Here is a 13,174-nt window from a genome sequence, read left to right on the forward strand (position 1 = left end):
CTTTTTTTCCTGTCATGTTTTGGCGAGTTAGAAAGGCTGGAATGGGGTCCTCCTCTTTGGAGAATGGGGTGAGTAGCTAAACTAGTAACTCTTGAAGTTCATTTTGTTACGTGCTCTTTGCCAGGTCCTTAAGTCTCCGAGTTCATATTTTCAGGGGTTTATTTGATAATATTTTCATGATATGTCTTTTTCTCATTGAGACCCAAATTACCTACCTCCAAATTACCTACACGATTGAATCTTATCATATCTATTTTTTCTTTTAACTCTTTTCTGCTTTTATGGAAAAAAGTCGAGTTTAAGAGAATTTTTGGCAATCGGTCTTGGCTCAAAAAGTTATTATAGTGAAAGCAAATCATGATAAAATATTATCAGATTTTCTTCAGCTGCTTTATTTGTGGGGTTTAGAATTGAGACTCATGGTTCATAAGGTCTTCGTGGTCATACAGTGGTATAGTTCTGCTTCTAATTTAATAGTTGAGCCTTGACTTGTGTAAGTTTTCTTCTCATTTGTGCTACATGGGAAATCGTATATGAAATTCTGTTTTAAAATGTAGTAGCAATCTTTTTAAATTTTGTTTCATGTAGTTATTTTCTTGCATGATTTTTTTTTATTTATTAAAGATATTATGGGGGTACAAACATTTTGGTCACATGTAATGCGTTTGCCTCTCCCAAGCCAAGGCTACAAGTGTACCCCTCCCCCATGCAGTGTGTTCTGCTTCCATTAGTTGTGGGTTTACCCCTTAATGTCCCCGATCATCACCCAATGAGTATTACTACCAGGTGGACCTCTTAGCGTTGGTCAGTTACTAGTAATTTGATGGTGAGTATAGGTGTTGCCTGTTTTTCCATCCTTGTGATACTTCACTTCCAGGGATGGGCTCAATCTCTATCCTGGATAATATAAAAGGTGCGAATTCACCATTGTTTTGTAGTTGAGCAGTATTACATGGTATACATATGCCACATTTAATAATCCACACATGTGTTGATGGGCACTTGGGTTGTTTCCACATCTCTCTGCATGATGGTTTTGAAAGCACGTAAAATATGTGAGATAGAATCTAGCTGTTTCTGGATAGTTTCTTGAATTGTTGCTGGTATGGTTTTGGGTAATTTCTTGAATGCATGTAACATTTCCATATTGGTCTGTGTGTGGTTACTTGCTATATGGGGATCATGCAAATTAATTGAGTGATACAATTTTAGTCTGTGTACTTTTCTATGTGTATATTACACTTCAATAGAAAGTTTAATATGTCCCATTGAACTAGTCCAAATATTAGTTACTATACTTCTTAAGAATATTGCCAAGTAGGTTGTGTATTACTTGGTGTTTAACAATCGATGCCCTCATAATACGTCAAGTGTATTCTCTCCTTAATGCAGACATTTTAGCATATCATATCATGGAGAAGTTACCGATATATTTTTGAACACATTTACATATTTTTATTCATATGCTTAAATTCTTCACTTTTTTTTCTGTTATGAAAACAAGCTAAACAACTCCATGCCTTAAATGTTTCATACTTGTCCCCACGTGGTCATGTAGTCTGGCACTGGATTAATTCTTTATACTTTTTGGCAAGATCACTGAAAGTGACATATCTCTTCTTTTGCAGAGAGGGAATTAATGCCGTGCTGCCCTAATGCCTTCCCGTTCCATGTGCTATATAACGGAACATAAAAGCAAATATAGTCATTAACATTTATTGCGATTATTTTCACACCACACACAAAGATGTTGCTCATAGATCTTAAGAGAATAGAGGCCCACAAGCATTGCACAGTAGAAAAATTTGAGGTAACATCGATGAAGTTAGATGGGGTATAAAGCCAAAATTCAGAACAATGGACTGCTTGCTTAAGGATTTCCTTGGAGGTTACATAGCATACAACTAGTAAATCCAAATATATTTTACCTTTTGAGACCCTGACACACTAAAACCAGAATGTGTTTTAGCTCTTAATACTGATTTCTGAATTTTCTCTTCTTTTGCTTAATATACAGAAAACTTCCAGGCTTAAGTTGGTACCAAGTGTTATCAGTTCTTTGTAGAGAAGTGGAACACATTAGAAGAGTAGAAAATTACTTAAGACAGAGGTATATTTGACATTTCTTCTCTGCTTTCTACAAGTGATGTATTTAATCATTTACCCTATTACAGAAATTAAATTTTCCATGCTAACCCAAGGATCCATCAATTCATCTGTCTTTACATCTATGATCTATCTATCATACCAGGCTCATTTTTCATGAGGAGATAGTGGTTTGACATATGACATTGTGATAGTTTTATATATTTGCAATCTCCTGAGGTTTTATAGGTCTTAAGGTCTCCATGTCTAAAACTGTATATGTACCGATGCCCTCAGTGGATGTGAAGGATACCACATTTTCTTTAGCCATTTATTGTTTTCAGAATAATGGTGTTAACTTCTTTGCCATGGCAAGATATCATATATTTATAATCATTATATATTAGTCGTTATGCACTCATGCTTCTGTTTCTGTAGAAATCATTTCTAGAATGGCTAATGCTGGCAACTTAGGTCCATGAATTTTTCTTTAATGAGGCGTAGTCAAATCAACACCCAAATCTTCAGGTTACCATCATTTCACTACTGTATTAGAACGATGGGGTAAAGATACTTACGCCTCCTAGATATGTAAATAGAAAGAGCACTAAAATAATGATATTTGGGATTTTTTTTAACTTTCAATGTTTTTATTAATGATTTTAAATTGGCAAAATGAGAAATTTGTAAAAATCCAGTAGGTAAAAATGAGTTGTCACTATGTCTTCACTATCATCAGATTTTGAATCAAAAGTGTAATGTTTTATATCTAAAACAAGAAGCAGTCCCATTAATCTAAGTATGCACCTAAACTGTAGACAGAGTTTTCTCCTTTAACACTAGCTTGTTTATGCCAGCAGCGAAGAAGCCTGGAGAGCGAGTGGTGATTAAATTGCAAAAGCAGTCTTCCACAGCTTGTTGGGAAATCAATACTTTTCCTTGCAAGAAGTGTTCCAACGCCAGGAAGAAGTGGTAGTCAGTTGTTGCAAGGTCTGGTGAATACGGTGGATGACAGAGAGTTTCCAAGTCCAGCTGCTATAGTTTGAACAGTACTGTTTGTGCAACATGTGGTCGAGGGTTGTCTTGTGCAACTAGTGCAACCTCTGTAGAAGCCAATATGGAGATACCGCAAAGCGATACAGGTAGATCTACCATTCAATGCAGCAATCCCATCCCCAAGCATCCTCCCAAAAGAACAAAAGACACTCCATAAAAAAGACATCTGCACTCGAACGTCCGTAGCAGCCCAACTCACAGCTGCAAAGACGAGGGCACAACGCAAGTGCCCATCAACACACGAGTGGATTAACAAAACGTGGCACATGTACACGATGGAGTACTATTCAACCATAAGAAATAATGGCGATGTAGCACCTCCTATGTTCTCCTAGATAGAGCTGGAACCCATCCTACTCAGTGAAGTATCCCAAGAATGGAAAAATAAGCACCACATATACTCTCCAGAAAACTGGCACTAACTGATCAACACCTAAGTGGACATATAGGAATAATATTTATCGGGCACCGGGCAGGTGCGAAAGGGGAGGAGGAAATGTTTATATACATACGTAATGAGTGTGATGCACACCATCTGGGGGATGGTCACGCTTGGAGCTCTCACACCGGGGGGCGGGGGGAATGGGATGAAAGGCAACACACATAACCTAAACATTTGTACCCCCGTAATATCCTCAAATAATAAAAAACGAGGAATGGCCTGTCTCTATGGCCCCTCTTGGAGCTTAATGGCAAGCATGCTCATTATTTCATCCTATTGGTTGCAGTAGACAGCCACTGGACTGACCAAGTTTCAGGGAGTTGTAGCAGATAATACCAGCACTGGACCACCAAATATAAACTCTTAATTTTGGAGGGTGAATATTATATTTGGGACTGTGTTTTGGCGCTCCATCTTTACCCAACCATTGTGCCAAATGCTTGCAATTGTCAATAACAATCCGTTTTTCATCACAGGCAACAATAGAGTGCGGAAATGGTTCGCCTTCCTGTAGTGACAGTAAAGAGGCAAGCTTGGAGATGATTTCTCTTGTGATACTCTAACTCATGCAAACCCACCTATCCAACTCCTTTGCCTTGCCAAGTTGTTTCAAATGGTCCAATATTGTTGGAATAGTGACGTCAAACTTTGCTGCTAATTCACAGGTAGGTTGAGATGGATTCACTTCTGCTACAGCTTTCAGCTGTTCTTATCCATGTTGATATCAGGTCATTTATGTGGCTCATTTTCAAGACTAAAATGACCACAACGGAACTTCTTAAACCATGGACGTACTGCGTGTTCACTGGCCACATCCTTCCCAAACATTTCATTGATATTTCAAGCTGTCTGCACTGCATTTGTTCCACAACAGAACACATACCTAAAAATAACATGAATTTTTGACTTATCCATGCTTTCAGAAAAAATTGCTCTAAAAATGTGAAAGGTAATCACAAGCCAAAATGTGCAACTGAAAGAATGAGGATGTACCTTCACAATAAAAAGAAGTGCCAAACGGAACGTCAGAGATATCAACTGTCACTCTTAGTACTTAAGGACATGAGACATTTCATACTTAATAATTTTGGAATTACGCCACACTGAAGATCAGAAAGTGAGCGGCAAATAACGATAAAACTCTACGTTAACACAAAGACCATTTTTCCCATTTAGATGAATTGGATTGGCTCTATATAAAGTTTATGTACATAATTCATATTTACCTTAAAACATACACCTTAAAACCTTAAAACGTACACAGAATCTTTTATTATTTTCTAATATTTATTTATTCTTTGTTCTTTCTTTTCTTCTTTGGTTAGGTTTTATATCTTTGCCTCTCCCAAGCAAGGGTTAGAGGTATGCCCTTTGCCTCCACAATGCTCACCACATCCCTCAGATGTGGGTCTATCCCCGTAACCCCCGAATCCCTGACGACCACCACCACCATTTGAGCACCTTAATAATGTTGATCAGTCAGGAGCAATTTGATGGCGAACGCATGCGGAGCCCATTGTTCTGATCTTGTGTCACCTCACATTGGGTAATGGGCTTAATCTAGGATATATAAGCGGTGCTAGCTCACTGCCGTTCGTTAGAAGAATTGAGTAATATTCCATTGTGAACATATACCAAGTTTAAATAATCCACTCATGAACCGACAGGCACTTGGGCTGTCTCCACGTCCCTGCAACAGTGCATTGCACTGCCACAAACACTCGCGTGCAGATATCTTTATAATAGAATGTCTTATGTTCTTTTGGGTAGATGCCCAACAATCCTACTGCTGGGTCGAATGGTATTTCCATTTGTACCACTTTGAGGTATCTCCAAATTCCTTTCCACAAAGGCCGCGCTAATTTTCAGTCCCACCAGCAATGTAAGAGTGTTCCCGTCTCTCCACATCCTCGCCAGCATTTGTTGTTTTGGGATTTCTTGATACAGGCCAATCACCCTGTGGTTAGGTGATATCTCATGGTGTTTTTGATTTGCATGTCTCTAATGATTAGAGGCGTGGAGCATTTTTTTAAATATGTTTGCAGGCCATTATTCTGTCTTCTTTTGAAAAGTTTCTGTTCATCTCCATTGCCCATTTCTTGACGGGATTGTTTGATTTTTTTTCTTGTTAATTCTTTTGCGTTCTAGATGGATCCTAGATTTATCAGACCTTTACTGGAATTGTAGACAGCAAATATTTTCTCCCATTCTGTAGGTTGTCTATTTGCTCCAGTGATAGTTTCCTTGTCTGTGCAGCTTTCTATTTTGATCAGGTCCCATTTGTTTATTTTTGTTGCTGCGGTGATTGCTTTGGGGGTGTTCCTCGAGAATTCTTTGCCTAGGCCAATGTCTGAAAGGGTTTTCCCAACATCTTCTTCTAGGATTCTTAAGTGCCTTAGGTTTAAGTCTGTTATCCGTCTTGAGTGGATTTTTGTGAGAGGTGAGAGCTAGGGATCCTGATTCATTCCTCTGCATTTTCCCCAATGTATAATGTTTTCTGCTCTAGCAAAGATTAGGTTACCATATGCAGATGGTTTCATCTCTAGAATCTCAGTCCTATTCCGAATATCGATGCTTCTGTTCTTGTGCCAGTGCCAGGATGCTTTCAGTATTATTGCTTTATAGTACAGCTCGAAGTCAGGAATTCTGATGCCTCCCAGTTTGTTCTTTGTACTTAAGATTGCTTTGGCTATACGAGGTTTTTTCTGGTTCCATACAAAGTGAAGAATTCTTTTTCCTGGATCTGTAACTAATGATGGTGGTACTTTGATGGGGATTGCATTTATTCTGTAGATCTCTTTAGGTAATATTGACCTTTTAACAATATTGGTTCTACCAATCCATGAACAAGGTAGATTTTTCCACTTGTTTACATCTTCTACAAATTCTTTTCTTAGCGTTTCATAGTCCTCCTTGTATAAGTCTTTCATCAAACATATTCCTAGATATTTAATTTTCTTTGAGGCTATAGTAAAAGGTATTGCATTTTTGATTTGAGTTTCAACTTGACAGTTCCTGGCATATATGAATGCCTCTAATTTCTGTATATAGATTTTGTAACCTGAGACTTTACCAAATTCATTTGTCAAACCTAGGAGTCTCTTGGACGAATCCATGGGGTGTTCTGGGTATAATATCGTATCATCGGCAAAGAGCGAGAGTTTGATCTCATCTGCCCCCACTTGGATGCCCTTAATATCCCTGTCTTGCCTGATTGCTATAGCGAGGACTTCAAGCATTATGTTGAATAGAAGAGGCGATAGTGGGCATCCTTGTCTAGTTCCAGTTCGAAGTGGGAATGGTTTCATTTTTTCCCCACTCAGAATGATATTGGCCGTGGGTTTGTCATAAACGCATTTGATAATTTTAAGGTGTGAGCCACCTACACCTATTTTGTTAAGAGTCTTTATCGTAAAGGTGTGTTGGGCTTTCTCAAATACATTTTCTGCATCTATTGAGGGAATCATACGGTCGTCGTTCTTGTTTTTATCTATGAGGTGAATTGCATTTATAGACTTACATATCTTGAACCAGCATTGCCTCCCTGGAATAAAGCCCACCTGGTCATGGTAAATTATTTTTTTGATGTGCTGGCGACTTGTGTTTGCTAAAATTTTGTTCAGGAATTTTGCATCTATATTCATGAGGGATATTGCTCTGTAATATTCTCTTTTTATTGCGTCCTCTCCTAGTTTTGGTATCAAGGAGATATAGGATTTGTAGAATGAGTTAGGAAGGATACCATCATTCCCAATGTTGTGAAATAATTTCTGTAGTATAGTTATGAGTTCACCTTCGTATGTTTGGTAAAACTCTGATGTGTAGCGATCTAGTCCGGGCCTTGTCTGTTTGGGGAGGTTACTAATTACTGCTCCAATTTGTGAGCTTGACATCGGTCTCTTCTGAAATTCTGTTACCTCCTGGGTGAACTTAGGAAAGTTGTAAGAATGCAGGAATTTGTCCATTTCCTCCTCCTCATTATGTAGTTTTGGGGCATATAAGATTTCATAGTAGTCAAACGTAATGTTTTGTATTTCTGTGGTATCTGTTGTGCCTGCTCCTTTTTCATTTCTTATTGAGTTTACCAGAGTCCCTGCTCATTGAGTTCTTGTCAATCTAGCAGGAGGGCTATCAGTTTTGTCTATCTTTTAAAAAAGCCAGCTTCTGGTTTTGTTGATCTTACGTATAATTCTCTTGTTCTCAATTTCATTTAGTTCTGCTTTGACCTTAGTTATTTCTTTTCTTCTACTAGGATTGGACTAGGTTTGCTCTTCTGTTTTCCCATTCCTCGAGCCTATTAATTTGGTTCTCAGTACATAGGCTTTTTTTTTTTTTATGTGAGCATTTATTGCCATTAGTGTTCCACTCAGAGATGCTTTTGCTGTATCCCACAGGTTTTGGCAACATGTGTCTCTGTCGTCATTTTGTTTGGAGAAACTCTGATTTGCACGTGAATTTCCTCCTTGGAATAATAATTCTTCAATAACAGATTGCTTAGTTTCCAAGACTTTGTGAAGCGTCGAGTGTTTCTATAGCAATTGAACTCTAATTTTATACCACTATGGTCAGAGAAGACACATGGTATAATTTCTATTTTCTTGAATTTTTTGAGGTCTGATCTGTGGCCTCGTATGTGATCAATTTTGGAAAAGGAACTTGGGCTGCTGAAAAGAATGTAAACTCAACGTTATTTGGGTGGAATGTTCTGCAGAGATCTGTCAGAACGTTTTGTTCAAGAGCTCTGTTTAAGCCCACTGTTTCTTTGCTTATTTTCTGTTTGGAGGACCTATCCAGTTCATTCAGTGGAGCGTTGAAGTCCCCTGCTAATAGGGCAGTATTTATAAACATGCTATTTAGATCAGACAAGGCTTGTTTTGTGTAATTGGGTGCTCCTGCATTGGGTGCACAAAAATTAAGGATGGTTAAGTCTTCTTGTTGGATCTTCCCTTTCGCATTATAAAGTGGCCGTCTTTATCCTTTTTTACTCTTGCTGTTTTAAAGCTTATGTTATCCGCAAATAGTATAGCTACCCCTGCTTTCTTTTGACTTCCGTTTGCCTGGAGGATAGTTTTCCATCCCTTGACCTTCGGCCAGAAGGCATCTTTGTGGGTTAGATGTGTTTCCTGTAGACCGCAGATACTAGGCTTGTGGACTTTTATTCATTCTGGCAGTTTATGCCTCTTCAGAGGACAGTTGAAGCCATTTACTTTTATTGACAGGATTAAAATTGGAGGAAGATTTCCATTCATATTGTTGGGTGAAGTCTTGTCGCTTTGTCTTACTCCTTGAGCCATCGTGCGGTTCAAGTTCTAGCCTTTACCTCTTTGAAGATTTTACTTTGAGGAGTGTCGATTGCCCAGTTCGGGGTATGCGGCAAGTCTGAGAACCTCCTGTAGGGCTGGTCTGGTCTTTGCAAATTCCTTCAGTGATTGCTTGTCTAAGAAGGTCTGTATTTCTCCCTCATAGATGAAACTTAATTTTGCTGGATAAAGAGTTTAAGTTGGGCTTTATTCTGTTTTAGAAGATTAAGGATAGGCACCCAATCCGTCCTTGCATGTAAGGTTTCAGATGAGAAGTCTGCTGTTAGTCTGATAGGCTTTCCTTTATCAATTACTTGTTGTTTTCCTCTTGCTGCATGGAGGATTGCTTCTTTCACGTTTACTGTGGTCAGCCTAATGACCACGTGACGAGGTGATTGCCTTTTCACGTTGAGTCTCCCAGGAGTTCTGCGTGCTTCTTGTATTTGAATATCAAGATTTCTGGCCAGGCCTGGCATATTTTCCTCCAGTATTCCGTGAAATAAGGTTTCCAGCCCTAGTGAATATTCCTCTTCCCCTTCCGGAATCCTGACCAATCTGAGATGCGGCTTTTTACATAATCCCACACTTCTTGTAAGCGCTGGTCCCATCTTCTGTTTCTGTGTTCCCTTTCTCCCTCTGATTTGTACAGTGCATCGGCATAATCTTCCAGCTCTGAGAGTCTTTCCGCTGCATGATCCATCCTGTTCTTCAGGCTTTCCACTGTATTCTGGAGTTCCTTGAATGTTTCGTCCATTGCCAGGATTTCTGATTGTGTTTTCTGCATTATTTCAATTTCGTTGGAGAACTTTTAATTCATTTCCTGAATTGTTCTTGTGGTTTCTCTATGTTGGGGGGTTCTATTTTCTCTTCAATTACGTTGAGTTTTCCTACAAACTGTATTTGGAATTCTTCCTCCAACCCTTTCATCACATCATGTACGTTGGTGTCAGTTGATGGAGATCGAGTGTTTTCTTTTAGAGGTGATTTTCTCTCTGATCCTTCATGTTTCTTGTGATCTTTTGCTGGTCCTTTCTCATCTGGGTGCTTTTTAGAGGACCGGAGGTGCTGGGACTAGATTAGGAACTAAATTCTGTGATGTCAAAGGAATGATCCCTGGCAGAGCTGTGGATATGTGCTCTGGTCCTGTGTCATCTTAGAGGAGTTCGAGCCTATTCAGTTATCTCTGACCTAAGGTCTTCACTTTCTGTCTAAAGCGCTTAGTGTGTTTGGGCCCCTTGCTTAGACACAAAGGGGTTAGCTCACTCTTGTGAGAGCGAGTCTGCTATCAACCACAGAGTTGAAGTGGGAGGCACTATGCTAGGCTCTGAGTTCACTCTTTCTTGTGTTACCTGTGGTTTGCGAGAAGGAGTCAATTATCAAGGTATTCCAAGTCCTCCGTATGGCGCTCTAAGCTTCCTAATAGGATGTACAGGTATCCCAGTCTTTAGGAGATGTCCTGCCACTCCCAAGGGTTCCTAGAGTCCTGTTCGCACTTTAGGAGGGCTGAGAGGAGCATCAGGTATCAGTGAGCCTAAGAGAGATACTTCAGAGGTTGCTGGATGTGTATCTACGGGGGAGCTGTTGATATGTCATTCAGAGATCTTTCGTCACACTTTTGCAGGAGCATCTGCTGGGGGGAGTCAATTGCTGCAAATGCTAAAGAAGATGGTCAAGATTTTCCTTCCTGAACCACAGGCCTGTACGTTGGCAGCAGTCTTGGTGCCAAAGGTAAGCCCTTGTGTTTCAAACTCATCAGATGTTCAAAAGGAGCCAGCTGTATGTAGACATGACTCTGCCCTCTTTTTCTTAATTCCAATCACCCACATATTCAAGCTAGTCATACAGGGAAAGTGACTTTTCTCCTTTCTCCTGACCTTGAAGGGCTGAGTCTGATTTGGTGGGCTGGCAGGGGAGGCAATGGATGAGGCAATGCCGCAAGTCCCGGACTGGGAAACATCTTTTCTCTTTTTTCCCACTCCCCCAAGGGCAGAGTCTGCCCTGTCATAGGGGAAGATAACCCACCGGCCTGAGGAAAAGGCAAAGGCACTTCTTAGAGCTACCTGACCAAGACGTGGATACTCTCATTCCCCTACCTCTCCAAGGACGGGGATTATCAAGTTGGCATGTGGCCTAAATCTCTGGGAAGATGGAGAAGCCCTGCCCGAGACCACTGAGGGTCCCAGACCAGAAACAGACCTGCCACGCCACTCAGCCCCTGCCTTGGTGACGTCAGTCCCTTCTGCACAAAACCCCACACCGCCAAGGGTCTTCTTCAGCCCCGGCAGATCTTAGCCCAGACAGCAGATTCCCACTCCCTCCACAATTCCCGGGAATGGGGCTTCCCCTTTGGCTGGAGGCACCAGCTATCAGGCCACAGTAAAGAGGTAAAGATGGGTCTCAGCTTGATGGGCTGTCCTGATAAGCTGCTAGAACGGCCTTTCAGTTGCCAGCAAGGAGGTGAAATGAAGCGGAGGTGACAGTCTTGTGACACCTGTTTTGGGTGGAACAGTCTCTTTCTCCCCTCACACCGGGGGTGGAGTCAGACCCTTCAGAGCTAAGAATTTGGGACCAAGGCACAGGATGATATGGGTGGGAATGTCTGCCCATGTCACATCTGGAAAAGCAGCTTCCTCCACAACTCTGCCTTGCGAAGACGGGTTCTGCTGTCTATGCACAGAGCATCGGCAGCTGTGTGCTGTGGGGAAACAACCAAGTGCAATCTGGCAACATAGCCGCTAAAACCACCACTCTCGCCTTTCCTCCCCTTGAAACTCAGAGTCCAATGCAAGCTGCAGGAATGGGAAGGCCTGGGGTGGGGTAGGAGGAACAGACAGGTTTCTCTCCTTATTTCCCACTTCCAGAAGCCAGACCCATTCACCAGTCTGGAGTGTGGAGGAGGTCTGAGAGTGCTTCCAGAGCAACCCTGCATAGCATCGCTTAGCTACAGAGTGGCGGTGGCCCACTCTCCCAGCACCAGCGTGGAAGGTGCCTGCAGGGCCAAAACCTGGCTGGGTTTGGTGGGCTGTCTCCAAACCGCCACTGAGCCCACTACTTCGCCAACTAACAGAGGCGCAATGGTTTAGGTGCAGAGATCTGCACTCTCTAGCTAACCTTCACCAGCGAAAACCTCATCAATATCCAAGGGCAGAGCCTCCTTTAGGACAAACATCGCCCCCCCCCCTCGTCCCAGACCTGGTCCTGGAGCATTCTGAGGTGAGATGGCAGACTCCATATTCGATCCTCAGGTATAGGGAATCCTCCACGGGGTTTGGACCCTCCAGTACCTGAAACTGAATTGGTAGAGCACTCAGGAGAGTTCCAAGTGTTCCCTGCTCCAATCTCCACTCCACACAGCTCGTCAGGATACACCTTCCCACCAACTTCAGGCACTTCCCTGCCTGCGTGGCTGTGGAGTTTGGTGAGGGGGCAGCATCTCCCTGGACAAGGCAGAACCAATGCCTCAGCTAGCTGGCCAGCCAGCCAATCCCCACAGTGGACGTGCTCCCTCGCTAATGTAGATTTCCGACTCCCCGGGTTTGCAGAAGATTATCCGATGCACCTCTTTCTTCACCGCCAATATTTTTCCCGTTTCCCGGTGATTCCCTGCAGACTTGCGAAGCTGACCCTGTGGAAGGGCAGTTCACTCCCGTGTGGTTGTCTGCTTTCTTCACTTCCCACTCTAAGAGCAGAGGGCCAGGAGGTCACCCCTTCCCCACCATTTTTCCCAGTCTGTCTATTTCTTAGTTTCAATCACTGGCTGTTAATATTTCTTACTGTTGCCAATGATAGTGGATTGAACCAAAGTAAGAAGATGTTGAAAAGTCAGCCAAATCAGAAAAATAACACAAGCATTCTTTCACTGGGAGACTTTACACAGCTTCTGAGGAGAAATGTATTTTGTGCAACAATAATGAAGACTGAATAAGAAAATACTCAGATATCTTGGTGCATTTGTATGCTAATGAAGGCAAGGATTCTTGAAGCACAATTGGCTATCATGGATGTGGACTATATAGAAATAAGATTACTCCCAGCCAGATAAAAACGAATCATGTGAGGTAATGATCCTATGAGTCTAATATGAACTTATATATTTGCTTTGGATAGGGACTATAAACCAATCGGATGGGAAAAAAATTTCACTTTGTATGTTTATGTCAGATACATCCTGACGTACTTTCATAGTCTTTTAAAGGATACAATCCAAGTTCACAGTTAACTCCTGATTTTTGTTTCCATCACACTGAGTAATATATCATCATTGACAACTGTACCACTGCAGTATCACTTC

General features: G+C 41.5%; 1 protein-coding gene across 50 annotated transcripts in view; it reads left to right on the forward strand.

Moving 5' to 3' along the window:
* The window catches only part of LOC105868796 (uncharacterized), a 253,234-nt gene that overhangs the window by 162,017 nt on the left and 78,043 nt on the right, over positions 1–13,174 (forward strand). For 49 of the 50 annotated variants that reach the window (XM_076004850.1, XM_076004848.1, XM_076004872.1 and 46 more), the window contains 2 exons: positions 32–68; positions 4,060–10,611. In XM_076004850.1, coding sequence (XP_075860965.1) covers positions 32–68; positions 4,060–4,146 — 124 coding nt within the window. In that variant the 3' untranslated portion in view covers positions 4,147–10,611. The remainder of the gene's footprint in view (positions 1–31; positions 69–4,059; positions 10,612–13,174) is intronic. The other variant, XM_076004883.1, reaches the window with a different exon arrangement.

Source organism: Microcebus murinus, chromosome 7 (assembly GCF_040939455.1).
Source record: "Microcebus murinus isolate Inina chromosome 7, M.murinus_Inina_mat1.0, whole genome shotgun sequence".
Lineage (NCBI taxonomy): Eukaryota > Metazoa > Chordata > Mammalia > Primates > Cheirogaleidae > Microcebus > Microcebus murinus.